The sequence below is a fragment of the Meles meles genome, chromosome 16 (genome assembly GCF_922984935.1).
Source record: "Meles meles chromosome 16, mMelMel3.1 paternal haplotype, whole genome shotgun sequence".
Lineage (NCBI taxonomy): Eukaryota > Metazoa > Chordata > Mammalia > Carnivora > Mustelidae > Meles > Meles meles.
This window is the reverse complement of record NC_060081.1, coordinates 36,998,379-37,020,559: the sequence shown is the minus strand read 5'-3', so window position 1 is coordinate 37,020,559 and position 22,181 is coordinate 36,998,379. Positions and strand designations below refer to the sequence as shown.

The 22,181-nt window shown below is 44.7% G+C and overlaps 1 protein-coding gene across 1 annotated transcript in view; it reads left to right on the top strand.

The window, feature by feature from the left end:
- KIZ (kizuna centrosomal protein) overlaps nt 1-21,687 on the top strand; it is a 128,532-nt gene extending 106,845 nt beyond the window's left edge. The window contains 4 exon segments of the mRNA XM_045981581.1: nt 5,708-5,812; nt 8,954-9,050; nt 19,144-19,187; nt 21,551-21,687. Of these exon segments, the coding sequence (XP_045837537.1) occupies nt 5,708-5,812; nt 8,954-9,050; nt 19,144-19,187; nt 21,551-21,654 (350 nt within the window). The 3' untranslated portion in view covers nt 21,655-21,687.
- The last annotated feature ends 494 nt before the right edge of the window (nt 21,688-22,181 follow it).

Genomic DNA, 22,181 nt, shown 5'->3' with positions numbered 1-22,181 from the left:
GACGCTTAACTGAGAGATCCGGAACGGAACGCTTGAGCACGCGTGTGTATTTTTTTTGTGTGTACACCAGAATATTCTCATCAAAAAGAGTTGTATTCTTTAGAAATATTTGTTTTATCGAATTATTTGCATTACTCAATAATTTTCTGAGAGTCTGACAATACTAATAGGAGGAAGCATTTCCCTGGCGTTCTAAGACATAGGCTGGAAAGTGAAGCCTTAAGGGGCCACCCAGGCCTCCAGTTTGCAGACTTCAGTTAATTTGCAGTTGAGAGAACTCAAGTCTTTCTTTTTTTTTTTTTAATTTTACCCATCTATCTGAAAGAGAAAGAGCACATGAACAGGGGGAAGGGGCAAAAGGAGAGGGAGAAGCAGATTCCCTGCTGAGCAGAGAGCCTGATTCGGGGCTCCATCCAAGGCCCCTGAGACCACAACCTGAGCAGAAAGCAGACATTCAACCGACTGAGCCATCCAGGCACCCCTGAAGTCTTTTCCTTAGGAACCACATGAGCTTTGCCCCTACCTTGTTTAAGCATACTAACTTGAACCTCTAGATCTGTTACTTTTGCTTCTTTGTTCAATAAATAACTATGAATTTTCAGGGCAACACAGTGCCACTTTCAACAGCCTGATTCTTTACTGAGCCTTCCTTTTAGAAAAGCCTGGGCCTGAGTTGCCATAAACCTCATGCCTGTGGCTTTGCCTTTTTGCTTTATAAAGCTGACATCCTAGTCTTCTAAGCCATTCCAGGAGCATATCTGAATTATTGGAGACCCCTAGCAAAAACTGTACCCTTTCCTCCAAAGACTGTGCAGCCTGGTCCCTTTGATACACATGGCTATTTAAAAATCACACAGCTCTTGCAGCCGTCCCCCACCCCCCCATCAGCTTTCAACTGAGGAAGCTTTTCCTGACCTCGAACTTACATCCCTTGATTGCAGTTTTTCTGTAAGCATTCTTGTGCTTATACAATGAACACAGAAAAACTTGCTCACCACCTCAAGTTTTAAGGTTACAGGTATGTTCTCTTTGGCCTGTGCAGGGTTTTATTTTTTAAAAAAGACAGATGTCTGTCCCTCTTTCACACTTGGCAGCAATTGACTGTCACCACTGTCCTCTCTGGATGAGACATGAGCTCTCCAGCCTGCTGTAGGGCTCCCCTTCCCACCACTCCCACCATGCCAGAGTCCCTTAGGTGTGGCACCTGCTTGGCCCTAGAAAGCATCTGCATTTACAGTCCTGCCCTGTCCTGTCCGTTTGCAGTATCTGTGTACCTGAACCCTTCTTCCCCTGTTTCAACCCAGGCTATGCAGCCTTTAGCCTCTCCTGATTATTTTTCTTCACCAAACCATTTTTGGGTGAGCTCCCAGTCCTTCATACGTTGTTGATTGCGGCTCTACTGGCTAAAATAAGGGTGTAGACATTCCATGGGAGGGTGACTCCCAACTCTGAGCACCTGATCCCAAACACAGACCTCCTGATGGCCAAAAGCACAGTCTGTTCCAACTCCTCCAGCTGTTTTGGTGTCTCTGGTCCTTTCTCCATTAGTGTTTATTCCTCCAAGTGAATGCATTTAATCCTTTTACTTTTTAAGCTTCACTTTGCCATTAAACCATTGAAGGAATCATGCATGGGGATGGAGCAGGTGATGTGCCCAGCAGTCCTCAGCTTGATTTTGCCGAAACCCTCTATCATTCAGGTCAGGGCAGCTGCAGATAATGTGTCCGGGTGGGCTTCAGTGACTTATTAGAGAAGGCCCATAGAAGGTTTAAGGATCAAATTCCAGTAAAGATCCATGGTTGGGAAGGGGGTTGGACTCTGGTTGAATGGAACAGGAGACGAGCTCTCTCTCAAAGCTGACTTGGAGCAGCCTTGAAGGGAAAGGCCACCGCCCAGTTACAGAGCCCAAGTCCCTTAAGAAGGAAGGAAGGGTAAATCTTAAAAGTCCTCATGACAAGAAAAAAAAAGAAAGTAGCTATTAAGGTGATGGATGGTAACTACATTTATTGTGGTGATCATTTCACAGTGCATGCAAATGCTGAATCATTATGTGGTATACTTGAAACTAGTATGATGTTGTAGGTCAGTTATACCTCAATTTAAAAAAAGAAGGAAAGGAAACCAGGACAGAAAGTATGTAGAACATGGAAATGGCTGATCTTTCCAGAATAGTAAAATGCTAAGAGTGAACTCACTTCACATTTCTCCCTTGCTAGACTTAGACCAGTAACAATATCAGTACTGTTTAATATTTGGATGGAACATTTAATCCCCCCAAATCTGAAATTACTTTCAACTACTAGCTTGCCATTTTTCACAAAAAAACCTCTCTTGAAAATAAAAGGCACATGTCTTCCTGGTCTCTGAGAAGCAAGAGGAGAGCCAGCTCACTGGAGTGAAATGATTTACCTTAAGATAATAAGGGAGAGGAACCCCAATCCCAGCCTCCAGCTGCCAGGAGCCTCTGTGTTTTGTTGTTGTTAAATGTCTGTCTTTGCTTATCTCTTCCTTGACCAATTAAGTGTAATTGAATGCAGAAATAGCATAGGGTCATTATGCTCTGGACTTAGATCCTAAATGCTAGAAAGTTTTTATAAAATAAAAACAAAACATTACATTTTCCCTCCTTTACAGTGATGTTTTACCTACTTAGAATCCAGAGGCGCTCTTTGATTTTATTAATATCTTGCCTCTCTCCAAATAACCTTACAACTCTGAAATAATATGGACATTAGGATTAATTGGAGAGTATTATGATGCCATCCTATTGGATCTATCCTAGGACAATGAGATTAATCAACAGCAAGAAACACTTTCTGTCCCAGGCCAGCATGCATGCGTGCACACACACACACACACACACACACACACATTCTGCAGGCACTGTCTCTGGTGTTTTCTGTATTAAATTTTTCACAAATCTGGTTCCAATGCGCCAAACTGATTTCACAATCCAGCAGTGTTTAAAAATGTTGCCTTAGAAGTTATTATTTTCAGAGTTAAGAGTCCTTGATCTGTACATATTTTAATTATATATCATTTAGCATTCCAAAATATGATGCTCATTTTCAATACTTATTTTTATCTTGATTGATTCTCAGTAGGGCAAGAGAAGTTATATTCTTACTCTTCAGTGTGACAGTTGTTTTAATCCAGTAATAAGGGGCTCATGGTTAAGTTCTTAAATGGAGCCAGCAAACGCAGGACTGCAAGCCCCTGGTGCTGACAGCAGGAATCCTTTTATTTTTGTGGCCGCATTGAAGATACAGCCGTGGATCCTTTTTTGTTAAGTCTTTGCTATCAGTTTCATTCAGGTATCCTGGAAACGTAAGGTGATAGAAAGGGTTATGTCACTCCAGTCCTTTACGTTGCTTTTATTCGTCATTGTTCCCAACAGTCTTCCCACGGTAACTTGCGGCAGACATGATTAGAGGTCCTGCAAGGCCCCCTGTCCTATGGACCTGGGCCAGGTTCCGGCTGCTGCTGATCCCTCTGGGGCATCTGGCTTTGCTCTGTCCCTACAGTAAGCCTTGGTTCGATTTTCTCAGCTGCGGGCCTCTTCACAAATCCTGTGACTGCTGGTCTTTCTGGCCCTCCTGCCCTCACCCAGCCTTTCCCCGGCCCTCACTGCCCTCTAGAGCCAGGAGTGCCCCAGACGGACCAGGAGACCAAGGCAATCTATGCTGCTTCTTGAATTTGTTCCTCTAGTGACTTCTGCAAGGCCCAGAGAAGAGAGAAACCATTTTACTAGGATGTGGAGCCTTAACCACAGCTTCACTCAAAATAATGACTGGAATTTGGCCACTTCAGATAAACTCCTACAACGGGTCTTCGAGTCTTGAAACCTGGGTTCAACTAAATTGTTTTTTGTTTGTTTTCAGAATTTCTAAAAAGTGACAGTTCAAAAATTAATTTGCATGCATTTGAACAATGTTAACATCATGGGAAGAATTTAAGAAACTTCTCTCTGGGTAGTGGAATATTCTGTATTGGGGTGCCTGGGTGGCTCAGTTGGTTAAGTGTCTGCCTTTGGATCATGTCATGATCCCAGAGTCCCAGGATTGAGCCCCATATCAGGCTTCCTGGTCAGTGAGGAGTCTGCTTCTCCCTCCGCCCCTCACTCCCTCACCCCACGCTCTCACGCTTTCGCTCACTCTCTCGCAAATAAAATCTTTTTTAGAAAGAATATTTTGTATTTATGTCTTTTTTTCCCCACAACTAAAACAATTAATAATAATTTATCAGTATCATCAACTATCCAATCAGTGTTTTAATGTTTTTTACAGGTTTTTTTTTTCTTCAGTCAGTAGCAAGACTTTACCAACACACTTCATTTGGTCTGGATGACCAGCTAAGTCACTGTCCTAGAAGGGGATTCAATTCATAGTCATACTGGGACAATGGGCATAAATCTGAATTGTCATGGACAAATTGGGATGTGTGGTCACTCTACTTTTTTTTTTAACCATGATAAAAAAAATACATAACATTAAATTTACCATCTTAACCAAGTTAAGTGTACAATTCAGTAGTATTCAATACAGTCACCTTGTTGTGCGACAGGTGCCTGAAACTTTGTCATCTTGTAGAACTGAACTGCTATACCCACCAAACACTGATTTCCCCTTCCCTTTCTCCCCTGCCCTAGTGACTGCATTTCCACTTTCTGTTTCTATCATTTTGACTACTTTCAGTAGTCAGTGTCCAGAATGTCATATGTCCAGAATCATACAGTATTTGTTCTTTTCAGACTGCTTATTTTACTTAGCATCGTGCCTTCAGAGTTCATCTGTGTTGAAGCATGTGTTGGGATTTCCTTCTTTTTAAAGGCTCTTAATATTCAGTTGTATGTCTGTGCTGCATTTTGCTTCTCATCTCTTGATGGACATTTGGGTGCCTTCTGTTTCTTGGCTTCAGTCAACACGGTGTGCCAATATCTCTTCAAGACCCTGCTTTCAGTTCTTTTGAATATATACTCAGAAGTAGGATTGCTGAATCATGTGGCAGTTCTATTTGTAACTTGTTGGGGAACCTCGATAGTATTTTCCAGAATGGTGGCCCTTCTTGAAAACACTCCCGCCAGTAGTGCACAGGGTTCCAACTTTTCTGCATCCTTGATAATGCTTGTTATTTTCCGTTCTCTTGATAGTAGCCATCCTGATGGGTCAGATGTGATTATCTCATTGTGTTTTTCATTTCCATTTCCCTAATCATTGTGATTTTGAGCATCTTTTCTTGTGTTTGTTGGCCATTTGTATGTCTTCTTTGGAGAAAGGTCTGTTCAGGTTCTTTCTCCACCTTTTCACTGGGTGGTGTCAAGTTGTTGGAGTTCTTATATATTCTGGATATTAACCGCTAATCAGATATGTTATTTCAATCATTGTCTCCCATTCTGTAGGCTGCCTTTTCACTGTGTTCATTTTTTTTCTTTGACATGCAACAGTTTATAAGTTTGTTAGAGTTCCATTTGTCCATTTTTAATTTTGTCAACTCCGTTTCACCATGGTATCATCCAAGAAGTCATTGCCAAGTCCGATGTCCTGAAACTTTTCTGCTGTTTTCTTCCAGGGATTTAATAGTCTTAGGTCTTGTGTTTAAGTCTGTAATCCATTTCGAATTGATTTTTGTGTGGTGTAAGGCAAGGTTCCAAATTCATTCTTTTGCATGTGGATATCCACTTATCTGTGTCCTTTTTTTAAATCTGTAGAAACAAAAGCCTACCAGTTGCTGAAGCAGTCTACCCTGCAGGATAATATAAATCACACTGAAGACAGATTCCAAAAGGCAGATGTTTCTGTTTTACAGCTATCAGGTAAGCAGGGCATACTCAGCACCTGAAGCCAGTGTCCGGGGGACCTGGGCTGGCAGCCGGTGCTGTGTTCAGGCAAGGGCAGTCATCCTTGGAAGGTTTCTGGGGATTGCTCTGTAACAAGTTGTCACCAGTTCAGACTAAACCAGTACTTTTTCAGTTCTTAATGAATAACAGTTTAGAAGTCTCCCCTCCTAGGGGCGCCTGGGTGGCTCAGTGGATTAAGCCGCTGCCTTCGGCTCAGGTCATGATCCCAGGGTCCTGGGATCGAGCCCCACATCGGGCTCTCTGCTCAGCAGGGAGCCTGCTTCCCCCTCTCTCTCTGCCTGCCTCTCTGCCCACTTGTGATCTCTGTCTGTCAAATAAATAAATAAAATCTTTAAAAAAAAAAAAAAAAAAAAAGAAGTCTCCCCTCCTAGATATGTGCTGGCTCCCAGCATAGCAACAAAGAACTAAAAAGACCCTCAGATTCTACCTGGGATGTCGTGATAGTAACTCCACTGGATATACCCCATTCCTTCCCTTCCCTACATTTCTGTTTCTTAATCATCAATGGGAACATCATGCCAGGCCGCCTTCCCTCCCCAGAATGTTGGAGGACTTGGAGCTCTTTAAATGAAAATACTTTCTAAATCACAGTAAAACTAAATTTTAAGCTTAAATATAGTTCCTTCAACATAGGATTTTTTTTTAAAATTTTATTTATTTATTTGACAGAGAGAGAGATCACAAGTAGGCAGAGAGACAGGCAGAGACAGAGGAAGGAAAGCAGGCTCCCTGCTGATCAGAGAGCCCGATGCAGGGCTCAATCCCAGGACCCTGGGATCATGACCTGAGCCAAAGGCAAAGGCTTTAACCCACTGAGCCACCCAGGCACCCCTTGTTGGAACTGTAATTTTCTTTGTTTTCATACATTCTGTTGTATTGTATTTTTATTGTTCTTAGTGTTTTTTCTCTTATTACACCTTTTTTTTTAGTATGAGTTGCCTCAGCTCCCTTTGAGAAAGTAAATGCATTAAAGTATGTTTTAATGACTTTCTTATTTTTATATAAACAATCATGTCTTAATTTCACCTACCAGAATAGTGATTTTTTTTTTTTTAATCACATAATTCCCAATCCACATCCAGGTTTCCCAATCGTCTCATGAGACAGACCTTTTTTTTTGGAGGGACGTACTTACAGTGGTTCAGACTTCACTGTCTGTCTTTGGGGAGCTATTTCTAGATAATATTAGTGTTAGAATCAGTTGCTGCAAAGTTCAGTTATTTTAGTAGTTTTGAGGGTGCAGTGAGTCACTGCAGATTAAATGCCCAGCACAGCACCTGTTAGAGAAAAGTCCTCGAAGAGCATTGGTGGTGGTGACCTCATCTCCGCAAACATGAGACCATGCTGTCTATTGCTGTAGAAAGCAGGACCCCAGCCCTGATGGAGGTCTTCAGCACTTTGGAAAGATACAATACTTGTGAACCCTCAACTGGGCTTTTCATCACCTTCTTCACATTTGAGTCACAGAATTAGAGTCCAGAGGGATCTTTGAAAGTATTCTCTAACCCCTCGTGTTACAAATGGGGCCTCAAGAGAGTGAGGCCTCTCTCAGAGCAGTACAGCCCATCAGCAAACAACACGTTTGGAAGATGACTCCACAAATCTTTTGTGGTTAGTATATTTGCTATCGTTCATTGGACAGGTTCAAAGGATAAGTAAATCTGACATAAATTATAGCATGTATATCAAATGGCTTGGTACTATTTATATAGTAATAAATAATATATCCATTGATTAACCAATTTGTAAGTGAAGTGATAGGTTGTGGTAGGTTGTATCATTAGGCACCCCTACAGTCAGTTTCCTTGCCCTACCCTCAAAATGATGCTCTGTGCTTTGCAGGTGTCCAGATTTTCTAGCACTGGGATCACAGAAGTGTTTCTCATGGTCCTGACTATCGTTGTAGTTAGATGCTGCTTCTGGCATTTGCTTTACCTTTGGTTATGATTACTTTTTCACCTTCACAGCCACTTTGATCCCAGGAACTTCTCTGAGCTCCAATGAAAAGCAGGAAGTGGGCTGGGCAGAGGAAAATGGAAGCCATGTATCCCTGTTAGATCTCACAAGTTTGTTACAGGTAGTAGGAGGGGTGTGCACCCTGAACTCTAACTATGGAAGAAGTGCAGATTTCAGTTATTTTTTGTGTCAGATATCTTAGGCTGTGTCTTTGGACCTGTCACTAAGGCAAGCCATTTAAACCTTGTGCCTTTGTTCTCATGTCTGAAAAGACCTCATCTTTTTAAGCATGTGGGGACTCTCTTTGGGCAAATGTGGACACCTTTTAAGCACATCACTTGGCTATGGAGGTTCTGTGAGGCGAGCAAGTTACAGGTCAGAAGCTCGGCCGATGCATTTCTCAGCGATGCCTGTGCACTCTCCATCCATGACACCAGTGACCACCAGTTCGAAATCAGACTGGTAGCCGACACCTCCAAGGGCACCCAGGAGGTGGGGGGTCAGGCCTGCCCTGTGGGGACGGTCTGGTTCCCCCTGTCCAGGGAAGAGGTAGAATGTGCATCTTCCCGTCAACCTTTTTACGCTGGGTAAAGAGTGGCCTTGATGGCTTTCAATGGAGGTTCATTCTTCTCCACAAGCTGGGAAAAAGAGGATTTGGCAGAGGAGTAACTGTCACCCTGGGATGTCAGTGATTTCTGAGACCTGGTTCCCATTTTGGTGATCTCTCACTGCCCGTGTCCACATTTTACAACAATGTAACACATGGATCTCTTCCCCGGTACTAAGCTTAGTGCCGGGGAAGAGATCCGTGTGTACTTGTGTGTCTTGGTCATTTAAAATAGAGCTCTTTGAGTGATTTTTACTTTTTGTGGCTTCTCTTTGTCCCAGAAACATCCCCCCCACCTTCACTCACACACACACACACACACACACACACACACACACACACACACACTTCCTTTCAGTATGCTGCCAACATGTTCCTTGCCTTAGAAGCTCCCTTGCCTTCTGTGGCTTGAACAGCATCTTCCCCGTCAACGTTTGCTTCACCAAAGTTATTGTGTGGCTGCTGCTCCATTCAGTGCGTTTCTTTGCTGTGTGGCGACCGGCACTCACTCTCCACGTTTGTGCTTATCACAGGTTTGAACATTGGCAGTGGGACATTCAAGACAAAGACAACTAACAAAATCGTGTCGGAGGCTAGTTTTTCATCGAGCAAAGGAAGTCCTTTGTCAAGGTAAAGTCGTGAAAGCCTTTCTGAACAGCATCGACAAGATGAGAAATGTCATTCCGTAATGAATGAAACTCTGGCTGCATATTATTTTGTTGTGTGACTCGAGGGAAGGTTACGGTTTGGGGTTTTGTTGATCTGAAATAACAGTAGAAACTTCAGTCTACCTTTGAAAATATTTGCACCAGAGCCAAGCATTGTTTTGCAGCTGTTGTTTCGTTGGTTTAAGACTCAATTGACACCTCAGTGAACCACAAATTAGCGTCTACAGCTGCTCGCAGTAGGGCTGCTTAGAGACCACACAATGAAGGGTGTCGGAAAAGGGCAGAGAGAAAACATCGGGCCTTAAAAGAAATAAAGTGGCCTGTTTCTTCTTCCTGAGGCGGCTGACATATATACTGGCAATTGCTTGGGATTTGTTTTCGTATTCCTCTTTTTCACCAAGCCTTTGGGCTGGGTTACCCTTTCCTTTCCTGCAACTTCCCTGCTTATTGTCCATAAAGAACAAAATTTATACTTTCACATCTGTGGAAACTGTAGCCCTTTTCGTAAGTTTTCCAGGCAACAATACGTGAGTTGGTGAGTTGTGTGCTGGATTTGTCTCCAACATGAAATACTGACCATGCAGTAGCGTTGGGTCAAAAAGAATTTACCAGTGGGGACAGAAGCAGTGGTCTGAGGAGATACCTACCGTTTTGGCTTTGGGCTACATGTTGCTTAAAACTGCACAAATTTCCTTTTGTGGTAACAGTTCTCATTTAAGCAATGTCCTTTAGATGACTTTGTTACTTTTTAATTAACTTCTTACCCTGATGAAATTTTAAAACAGAAACTTTACATATCTAATGTCATATATGGCGTCCCATAAGATAAAGTGATTTGATCCAGAAATCTAGTATTTTTAAAATGCTTTCACTTTTATTTTGAAAAACATTGTAATAACAAACAAAAAAATGTGATATTTTTAGGACTCAGAATATCTCGAAATGACATTGATTTTCTAAAATTAGATTGTTCATTTAGAAACCTGACAAGTTCAATTTTAGAAAATCACTCATGTAGTTCTCAGAAATTAGCATCTGTAATACCTGGGGTTTCATCCTTGTTTTTGAAGGAAGTGGGAGGAAATGAATCATGGAACAGGAAGAGTGCTAAAGTGTTATATTTTTTGGGTTATACTGTAAATTCAATTCTGGGTCTTCTAAAGGAAATTTTAAAGGTAGTGAGTTCTACAGGTAGTTTCAGGGCATCCTATTACCATTTGGCTCAATAACGTATCCTGTAATTGTTAAAGATTGTTAGAAGTGCTCTTTTCTATTATGTCTTAAGGGCACAAAAAACTCAATTCTTCTTTAACTTGTCTTTATAGGTATACACACCTGAGGCAGTTTTAAAATACATTTAGCAAGTAGCTGGGCCCCAAGAACATTACCTCAGTCTTATGTCTGTATGTCACTAAAGTAAATTCACACTTTCTTCCCCCTTCATTTTGAGGCAAGGACGTATCGTTCCTACGTGAAATTATTTTTCTAAATAAATTACAAGTCATCTTATCACCCCCCTTTAAGAAAAGGAGAAAAATGTCTTCAAGGAATCTTTGGTTCTAGACCCTTGATAATAATCCAGTGATGAAAAGGCCTGGGTGTTGAGTGTGTGGGTTCGGTGTGCTGTTTGTCATGGTGTGGTTGCTGTGCTGGGTTTGGTGGTGTTAGTACAGCACCCTGGGCTTTGGAGAGCTCTAGATTTGTGGTTTGTGCCTAGATTCACTGAAATTTCTTAGAGGCTTACATTTAAGGATCCCACTTACTGCAGTCACTCCTCGTGCTTTATTGCTTTTACAAGTGGTCTCGAAACCCAGTACTTGAGAATAAACATAACAGTGCGGTGCTGCTGTAGCACTTTTAAAAATTCTTCTTTGCTCTATTTTGTCAGTGAGCTGATGAGCAACCTCAAAAAAAAAAAAAAAAAAAAAACCCTGCTGGACCTTAAAAAAAAAAAAAAAATGGCTTCCTCTGATGTCCTAGAGACAATAATTATGATGTGCTAGTTAAGCCCAAACTACAGCTGAGGGATTTTACTTTAAAGCAGCGGCTTGGGTGCAAAAATGCATTTATAGCTCTTTGTCTGCACCTCATTATGTGTGGGCCTGATTCATTAAGTAATTGGTTTGCAGTTGTTTACATGAGTATTAAGGCCTTCTTTTCAGCCGCCTTTGAGAGATACATTGTGCAAATGTTGCCTGTGATGAATGCAGAATGAGGGCCAGAGGGTCCGTCCTATTGGCTAAACAGTGCACTCTGTTGAAAAGCCAGAGAAAGGGATTGGGTGCTGCTTTGCATAGCAATGACTTTCTTAATAAGCGTTACAGATTAATACACACAAGCTATAAAAGATGCAAAGAGATACTCTTAGCACATTTATACATGCTCATTTCATTGTGATGGTGGTGGGATCCGGGTGCTTTCATATTCCGTTTTTCAGAGCAGCAGCTTCAGTGCATGAGCCGTAATAGAATCCGATGTTTATTGTATTATAAATCACGGGCAAGTAGGCAGATCGGCAACAGTTTATTATTAAAGATTCTTTCAGTGTAAATCTTTTTCTACCATTGTATTTGCTTCAGCAAAATCATTTTGTGGTTGAGTGGGGATGAAAGGCATAATGTACGAAGGAGTGAGTCCTAATAGGAAGCCGTTCTCCGAGTAAAGACCACTTGTTCCCTTTTGTTCAGGGGTGCATGCCAGAGCTTCCTCTCCTCTGCAAACATTGTCTCGCTTTACCTTCCCCAGGAAGCAGTTTTCACGCTCCGGGATCCATTTATTCAATGGAGAGTATATTTTAACAGCCTGTCGTGTGTAACTTCAGTTTACTGGCCAGATCGAGATAACATTTTACGGGAAGAAAAGGATGTGTGCTTGCAGCATAATTGCCTGGGGGAAAGGTAGCAGAAGTCACCCAGGCGCAGCACCCTGGCAGGGCCACTGTGGGTGGCATTCTGTGCCCACCCTGCAGCCACACGCGTGGCCAGTGGAGGGCGCCAGGTTGTAGCTGATGCTCTGGTGGGGACCTTGGAATCTGTCTTCTTGTCTGGTTACTGTGACATTTTCCCTTGGGCTAATACAAAGATCACAAGGAATCGGTACCAGTGAAATAAAAATGCAGTTTTTCCAGAAGTCCTTTAGGTTCTCCTATTAAAGTCCCCATTCCCCGTCTCTGGCTAAACAAATCTACATTCTCCTTAAATGCTATTGAATAAGCAGCTGCCTAAATATCCTACATGTTTCTCCTCACAAACCCACCTACTTTATTTTTTCTACACAGAGCATGGAAGAGCAGTCCCTTGCTTGACTAGCTGAAGGGAAGGAGTTAACAAGTTGACCCCCCAGGCAGCTTTACAAAAAAAAAAAAAAAAAAAAAAAGGGCATCTGCTGCAGGGTCCCTGGCTAACCATCAGGGGGCGCTCGGACTTTGTCAAATTAAAACTGTGTTGCTTTCCGACTGCTCTTAAAACTTGAAATTACTATTTACAGAGATTTGTTGGCATGCCTGTGGGTTTTTTTTCTTTCTGAATTATTTCATGCCTTCTATTTTTCAGAAGTATATGTCTCTTCTAAGAAAAATTCTAGCCGAGGATGCTGTTTGAGACATTTTAATACCAATTCTAGCTAGCAGTCAAATCATTAAAATTCGAATTTAGTCTATAGATCACACCTTTTTTTTTAATCTTTTTTTTTAAAGATTCTATTTATTTATTTGACAGAGATCACAAGTAGGCAGAGATGCAGGCGGGGTGGGGGGGGGAAGCAGGTTCCCTGCTGAGCAGAGAGCCCCATGCGGGCCTCAATCCCAGCACCCTGGGATCATGACCTGAGCCGAAGGCAGAGGCTTTAACCCACTGAGCCACCCAGGCACCCCTATAGATCACATCTTCTTACTAGTTATTTTCAGTCTTAAAGTAAGAGCCTAGAACCAGAAGGGCACTTCCCAGTAGGAGACCCTCCCCATTGTCCCCACCACCATACACCATGCCCTCAGCAGGGTCCATCCTAAGAGTCTCATTGCCAGACTCTGCTGACATGACCTCAAAGTCACAGTAACTTGGGTAGTTTGTTAACAGGCTGTGGACACTTTTTTCCTTTAAAACAATGATACTGACCATGAGGTTGAAAGTCATTATGTTACTAATATTGGGATATCCCCCAGGACTGACTGTTTTCCAGATTCCTCGTCCCACGGCCCCACTCAAGTACCACATGTCCCATCGTCTGCAGTGCCCCCCAGCCTGTTCCCACATGCCCTATGCCCACTGGACAGCCTCTTGTCATGTCCTCATACTACCTGCTGGGTCATATGCGCCAGCTTCTAGTCTTGCTCTTTTCCTGGAATGTTTCTGCCCCACTCTTTCACCTGGCCAATGCCCACTAGACTGTCAAGGTTTAACTATTAACCTTCTAAAAGTTTCCTAAGCCAAGGATCTGGTCATTCAAGATGCCCCTGGTGTGGCGCCATGGCTAGTTCTAGCATCATCTGTAACATAGGGGTGGTAGCCATTTGCGGGGACCTTGCCCCCACTGTGAGCTCCTCACTAGGGCCTGGGGGGCTTTTCTTGGCCACCAGTGCTCAAAAACCATAGAGCTTGCTAGGTGAGTGAACATCTGTATATAGCTCTACCGTTCACTCAGGCATTTGTCTTAGATGTTCTCACCGCTGGGCAGCATCATGTACCCTACCACAGGGAGCGTTCCACAGAGGTCTCTGCACAAGCGTGTGGAAGAGGAAAGGCCATGTGCACATGCACGTTTCCCAAGGGAGACTCTTGCAGTCAGCTTGGACTATGTACATTCTCCCATCCAAGTACTAACCAGGCCCGACCCTGCTTAGCTTCCAAGATCAGACGAGATCGGGCGCGTTCAGGGTGGTATGGCCGTAGACGGACTATGTACATTCTGCTCACACACTCTACATTTGGCTTCCAGGAAGCACCCTGGGTGTGCACATTTTGAGTGGCTTCCTAGGGTCCTTACCTGACTGCCATCCTGTCTGTTGGGGAAAGGATGTTTGGCTCCTGGCCCTGAACATGACAAGGGCTTGTGGGCTCTCGGCACATGTTGGGGGCCTGGCTGTTGCCCCTAATTCTGCGGCCGTCAATTCTTGGCCTGCCCCACAGCTGCCTTTTTTGGCTGATGTCACAGTTATTATTTTGCTGTCTGTCTGAAGTGCTGCCCACTGAAGCATGAGAGGCCCAGGCAGAGGTGAAATGCGTCTTGCTTGTGGCTGCAGCCCCAGCACAGAGCTGTCACCTGTACGGGATTTATGAGAGAGTGAATGAGTGAGCGAGCAAACGAATGAACAACCCATTGCAGAGGAGATGTTTGGCACATCTGTGCATGCCAGGCCCAGCAGAAGCAGTTGCCCGGTCTCTTCCCCATCCCACCCTTCAGACTCCTCAGGGAGACTTCATGCATCTTGGGCCTGTTGCCTTGCAGTCTGTCCCAGACTTTCCCTTTCCTTAGCCACTGTGCCAGAGGACTTGTCACCTCCGCTTAGACGCCATGACTGCACATCAGTGAACCAAGCACATGCTCTTGTTCACCCAAAAGCTGTAAACGTGTGGCAGGGCCACTCCCTGAGACCTGCTGCTCCCATCCTGTTGAGTGTGATTGTCTCAAAGCTGACCAGGACACTGCAGGGAAGACCTTACTACCCCCATTTTGCAGACAGAAAACGGATGCTCAGAGAGGTAGGGAACTTGCCCAGGGCCACATAGGGAGTGGAGTTGAGCATGGGGGGCTGGGGATGAGGGGTGGGCAGAGGCTCTCTGGCCCCAGAGCTGACACTGTCTCCCATCAGCAGTCCAAGACTGGGATAGGGACCAGTCCCAATGTAGGTTCTCCCCACCCTACTGTGTGACCACTTTTCACTGGTTCCCGTGGGGAAAGGTGTTTGCAATGTGTGCCTTTGGGAAGTATCTGTGTGCCAGGAGGAGCTCTGTCCCACCTCATCCCTTCCACCTGCTAGCACTGTGTGTCTTGAGACACATCCCGCTCAGCCTCCCTGGGCCCCACCACCTAGAGAGTGAAAGCGCTGGATTGATAATCAAACCATAAATGCTCTGCTATAATTTAATAATAGATTTCCTAGAAACTCATAGGCTTTCCACAGCTCATTTTTTACTCTATATGCTGGTTCCACAAAGCAAAACTTCATGTTTACAATAGACCTTGCCATCTAACTGTGTTGATGTTGACTGTGTTAATCTGATTAAGTTACTATTTCTAGCTACGTTAGCCTTGTCCTGCTGTAAAATGGACAGTTGGCGCCCCTAATTTCAACTATCTCTGTAATACTCTGTGTGTTACCATGATTGCATACGTAGTGCCAGGTGCTGCTCTCAGACTGTAACCTAGTAAGACCCTGACCAACCTTAACGTCTCAAGTTTAGCAAGGATGAGCACAAAAGTGACTTTGACTTGAGTTCCCCTAATCTGATTTCTCAACGACAGGGGAATTTATAAACAATTACTGCAATTCATCACAAATAAGATAGCTTGCTGAATAGAAAGAGGGAAGCTATGTGATAAGGCCAATATGGCAGAAGGTTAACAATCGAGCATCCCCTTCATGGGTACATGGTGTTTACTGTACAGCTAAGGGGAGAAATTGCCAAACCTACTGGGAAAATCTGCAGCATTTAAAAGTAAAGTCTAAAGTCTAACCATGGGAAATAGTCAAGTCTGCTGTCTTGGATCCCAGGAGTTACCATGAAAACTGCAGGGGAAAGGCAGGCCCTTTGATGGGCTGCAAGTATGGCACACGTCACCCATGCAACAGGCTTGATGCACTGTGGCCCCAAGGCAAAGTCCAGGCCTGGCCGCTACCTGGTCCTGTACAGCCAGCAAGCTAAGAGTGGTTTTTATATTTTAAATGGTTGGGAGGAATCCAAAGAAGAGTAATGTTGCATGACACCTGAAAGTCCTGTGAAATTCAAATTGTAGTGCCTGCCTAAGGAGGTTGAATTGTAACAGCCGTGTCTACCGGTTTACACACTGTTCACAACTGTTGTCATGCCACAACCACAGAAGCTAGCAGTTGTGACTAAGACCAGACGGCCCACGAGGGCCACGAGGCCTTTGCTCTCTGGCTCATTGCAGCAAACCTCTGCCAACCTGGGCATTATAAGATGGAAATGTTACTTGCATTCTCTCAGGGAAGATGAAGCAGTCCGATTCCGAGCATGTGTGACAGGCTATGGTGACCCTATCTCATGGCCTGAAAGACTAACTCTTCATTTCTTCTGCTTTCCAAACTGAAAATGTTTTGTCTCTAATTTGCTGTAGTAGCTAGACAAATTGGCTCTATCTACTTCCAGGGAATGTTCTCCCACCCTGCCCACGGGCCTCATCTGAGCTTTACATGTTAGGTATAGCACCAAAAGAAATGTTGACCTGAAGAACTGTGTGATTCAGATCAACTTTGGGGTGTCACACACTTTCTGGAGTGCAGACATGGTTTCCTACAGGGAAAAATAATTTCCCCAAAGATGTGGGGATGGAGTAGGAAACACCTAGAAGCATTCTCCACCTTTCTCAGGGGGTGAACAACACGTGTTTAGTTCTGCAACATATTTCTTGCACATTTCCAATAAGAAACTTAAACCTGATTCTGAAATCCCACAAGCAGAAACCTGCAGATCAAATACTGTGTCAGCACTTATTGGTCAGATGTCTTTAAGCAGGGCCCTGCTCTTAGTGAGGTTCCTCTTTTCATTCTATACATAATCCCTGAGCCAATCCACTCAGTGCAGAGCACTGGGTTACCCTGAGCCAAAACAGGTAGGGCCTGTGCCCTCACGGAGCTCATCCTCTGGAGGGGGCGTGATCACACATGTGTTAGTTAACACAGATGCTTGTGAAATGGCAACTTGGATGAGGACTACTATCGTGGTGGTGGTGCAGGAGGGGAGCGATGGGGACATTGTAGCAGAAGGACCCAACCAAGTCCGGGGATCAGCCTTGGAGGTACTGTTCAGGATTTAGGGCTTTTGCCAAAAAACAACAGGAAGGCATCAGGGGTCTTTAGCGAGGAAGTGGAGTGATCAGGTTTGTGTTTTGACGAGTTCACTCTTGCTTCCGAGTGGAAAATGGACTGTAGGGGATGCAGTGTTTGTGGCTTCACCTACTAGGGGCGGTTACAAAGTGTAGGCAAAGATGCTGGTGTAGGTGGCTGGGTAGCAGCAGTGCAAAGGGAAGAGCAAGGACTTCATGAAGTACTGGGAGGCCTATTGGCAGGACCTAGGGGCTGATTGGGTACAGGAGGGCAGAGGAATGGAAAGGGCTGGGGAGGGAGCAGAGGGTCCAGGTGCTGTTGGCTGAGACAGGAGGAGCCTGGCCCAGCAGGGGAAGTGAACCACACTGGGGAGATCATGAATTTGGTAATGGATGGGCATGTTGACCACAAGGCACTTTGGAAGCATCCAAGTGGAGCTAGCACATGAGCACTGGCCACACTTTGGGAGCACAGAGAAATGGTGGGGGCCAGAGTGCCCTTGTTCTTTCCAAGGGCTCCCTGCTACCACACCCTACCACATCCTCCTCCTCCATCGCGGCCTGTGAGGTCCACTCCAGCTTTCAAAGCAGGATCCAGGAGGTGCCCTGCAGGCACCCATCACCTACCCTGTGCTCCAAGTTCTCCCAGCACTTGGCACTCTTGCCCTCTTCCCCTGCAGCTCTCATTACTTGGACTATACCTGGAAAATTAGCCTCTCTGTACCCCACCAGCATTGTCAAATCCACCCCTGCTCTCCCCCCATCTGGACCAGTGTCCGTATGAAATGGGAAGTAGGTAAACAGTAGACAACACCCAATCCAGTAGTTGCATTTAGTTTGTGTGTGTGTGTGTGTGTGTGTGTGTGTGTGTGTGTGTGTGTGTGTGTTAGGGGTGGGGAGGGGGCTAGTACTTCATGTCAGATGGACCCACGTGGATGGCGGCCACCTTCCCTGCCACCTCTGTGACTGCTGGTGAGTGCCAGGCCCTCTTTCATGGCCACAGAGCTGGCCCCTCTGTGTGGGGAAGTAGTTGCAGGCAGCTGAGGTCATGGCAGATCATGGAATAGGCACCAAGTTTAAAGGGAGTGTTGGCAGATATTGAGCCTAGAAAAATTATACCTGAGTAGAGCTTATTCTACAGAAAAAAAACAAACCAAATCCATAAATTATGGCAGCTCTGGCAAACAGCAGGTTTTTAAGCATAGGTTAGCCATAGGGAGGGAGAAGGTGAGTTTATAAGGTTTCCTATATCAAGAGGACTGGGGTCCTAACCCTGAGCAGGGACTGTGCACACTGGGGTCTGTCTTTTCTTCATTCTACTCATCTAAAAGCCTGGACGGAATCTGTTTTAATGAAATAGTCTATAAATCTGAATGCCAGTGAATACCTTGGCAGGAGCACATTGCTCAGTATTAGATGCCATAGACACTAGCATTTTGCGCATGGGATACCTAGAAGCCTACACACTGGTGTCCAGAGTACTTACCTTTCTCAAGTATTTTACTTTTAGCTTGTCTCAAAGTGCCAAAACTCTGCCCGTTCTTGTTTTTGAGAGTGCTGTCGACAGGAAGTCAGTGCTCTGCCTCACTGCCTGTGGGCTCCAAGCGGTGCCCACGGGAGCAGTCTGACCCGGTCTCTGCAAAACCAGCAGGGAACACACTCAGGGACCCTATGATGCTGTCACAACAGCGACCCACCCACCATGGCAAATACCTCTGGCCACCATAGTCTTGACATTTTCTTCTTGCTCTTAAGACTTGGAGAATATGGGGTCCTGGGACCGAGCCCAACATTAGGCTCCCTGCTCAGCAAGGAGCCTGCTTTTCCTTCTCCCTCTGCCGCTCCCCCTGCTCATTCTCTTTCTCTCTGTATCTGTTTGTCTCCAACAAATAAACAAAATCTTAAAAACAAAACAAAACAAAAAACGTGGGGAGCATGCATAAAATGCCCAGCCTTTCAGTGCATCACACGGACTTCGCTGATGTGCTCATTACAAAAATATCGGTCTCATAGCACTATTTTTTCAGAACTTAGGCTATTTCTTCATTTTTCAGGCATGAAAACAAAAAGAAACTACCTACCACTTTAGAATCTAAAGGTAAGAGAATTCATTTTGTGTTTTACCGAGAGTTGTTGGGCACCTTTTATCTGTTTTCTGCACCCTCACGTAAGGGCTATGAAGGTGCCTGTGATCACAGGGGGCCCTTGCAGCCCTCCCCAGGGTGGCATAGTCTCTGAGGGCATTGGAGGGTCTGCTCGAGGCACAGTTCTTCAGTGACAGGGCTGGGACCTGACCACACATGGGGGTGCCACTGGGCCACAGTGGCTTAGTGTTCTAATTCACAAGTAAGAATTTGCAGGGTATCCTGGCCTCCACATCCAACTGATTGCCAACATTGGTATATTCTACCTATGAAATATTTTTTGCCTCTGTCCCCAACCTCACAACTAATGCCCCACAAGTACCCACTGCTCATGATGTGACAGGGCTCCTTAACTGGTTTCCTCACATCCAGCCCCTCCCCAAGTCCTGAATGCCTTCCACCTGGCCACCAGCATCTAAAACTTCACTGAGCCTTCTTACCTTCCTAGTTAAAAATTGCTAGTGCTCCCCCTAGGTGCAGGATAGAGTCTCTAACTTTATCCCTTTGTGGTCTGGCCCTTCCTTACTTTCCAGCCGTGTTCCTTCCAAGGTCTTGTCCTCTTCGGGTCAGGTCACAACCAGCTTTTTCCAAATATAAGGCATACCTTGGAGGTATTGCAGATCTGGTTCTAGACCACCGCAATAAAGCCAAATAAAAGTTTTGGTCTCCCAGTGCCTATAAAATTGTATTTACACTATACTATAGTTTCTTGAGTGTATAACAGCATTATGTCTATAAAAATGTTAATCAGCAGTAATTTAAAATACTTTAAAAATAAATACTTTGTTGCTAAAAGATGCTAATCATCATCGAGCTTCAGCAAGTCATAATCACTGATCACAGGTCCCTCTATGAAGTATAATAATAACAGAAAGGTTTAAAATAATGAGGGAATTACCAAAATGTGACACAGAGACACAAGGTAAACAAATGCTGTTGGAAAAATGACGCCAATAGATTTGCCTGATGTAGGGTTGACACAGACCTTGAATTTGTAAAAAACCCAATCTCTGCGAAGCAGAGGAAAATGCGGTGTGCCTGCATACCACGCTTGTACCTCTGTGCCTTTGCTCCTGTGGTTCTTCCCTTTTCCTTCGCACCTTAGTTCTTATTCAGCTTTGAACCCCCAGCTCACAGGGAGACTCTCCCCCACCTCGCAGGCCAGCACTATGGCACGTCCCCTGCGGAGCTTGGGCTTGCTCTGCTCATGTCAGCTTAGACCCCCTTCCCAGTGGCCTGTGATGGAGAGCATGGGTGTGAGTCCAACAACCTGGGTGGGACTGGTAGCTTGAGCACCCTGTAATGCTGCGATTGGGACCAGTCTCCACCTGTTTGCTCAGTAGGTGGAGGCATTCCAAGGTTGGAAAAGGGTGAAATGGGACTGGATATAAGAAGTCATCACAGAATGGCAGTGAGTATAGCAGAGATATCAGTGGTCATGGAGATGGTCAGTATAGCAGACTGTGTCCCCCCCCCCCCCACTGTCCAGCCAACTTGGAGATCACAGTGCAGTTCACAGGCGTGCTTGTGGCCTTTGGTGGCCGTAGGCAGGGCGCATCTGCCTGAGGGCTTTGTCTGGCTGTGGGAGCATGCTCAGCCCCCACAGGGCCTCCCAGAGTACAAGGGAGTGGATGTCCTACTTGAGAATAACCCCCAATGAGAAGTGGAAGTTAGTCAGTAAATAACCCCAGCTCCTTACTCTTTGTTGAGACAGTTTGAGGGGGGTTCTGGTTTCCCAGAGGGTGCCCTATATATAGGATGGAACCCACTTGTGCCCTGCCTGCCTCCTCATGAGCACACTCTCTGTTGGTTTCCTTTCTTCCTGCGTCGCGCTTCCAGCCTCTCCCGTGGTTCCCAGGATCACCTCCCAAGGAAACCATGTGCACCCACAGCCTGGTCTCAGCACACACCTCATTGCACTTCTTCCTCTGCACCTTCCCTTCTCCCCTCTGCTCTTGTGGAGACCAGAGGGGATCAAAGGGCAGGAGCAGCTGAGCTGAGCAGTCCCAGGCCTGACGAAACATCCAGCTAACCCTGCTTCCGTGGTAATCCTGGCCTTAAAGCCCCATCCTGTAGCAAGGAGCTGGGCACAACAAAAGTGAAGGAAATATTCTGCAGTGTTTTCCACAGACCACACTGAAATGTGTGAATGAGTGCTGTGCTGACACGCATTCCAGATGCATCCGTCAGGTTCATCCCTCCTTGTCCCCGGTAGGTCTTTTGCAGGCCAGTGGTCTGGTCCGATTAAATTATTTGGCTGATGAAGTCCCGCTGTTCAGATGGAGAGATATTATAACTGTCTGGTTTTCTCTTCCAGCCTTCTGGGGTGAGTCTGATGACAGTAATTCAGAAATTGAAGCTGCTTTACGTCCTAGAAACCCTAACACATCCGCCGATGATTTTGATGATTTTTATGACTAATAAGCTGTAACAACTGTTGGAAATAAAGTCATTAAACAAACTAAAACCCTGTGTTTGTATGTGATATCCTAAATAAACGTGTTTTTAAGCTTTCTAATTGTTTGACAGGAAAACTTGGGACCACATTGCGACTGGAGCAAAAGTTTGTGCATAAACATAAACTAGCATATTCATTGGAAGTGCTATCAAAACCAAAGTGATGAATGAAATGCCCATCAAAATGCAAGTTGGTATCTTTGTATAAATTAACAAGCTGATGCAAAAATTCACACGGAAATCCAAGGGAACTAGAATAACTAAAACAGTCCTGAAAAAGAACACCGGAATTGGAGGACTCACACTTCCCAATTTTGAAACTTACTTAAAAACTGTAGTAATTGAGACAGTGTGGGACTGGCATAGACATATAGATCAATGAAATATCAATTCATATAAAATCTAGAATTGATAATCCAGAAATAAATCCTAACATCTATGGTCACTTAATCCTTGACAAAGACACCAATCCATCTGATGGGAAGAAAATG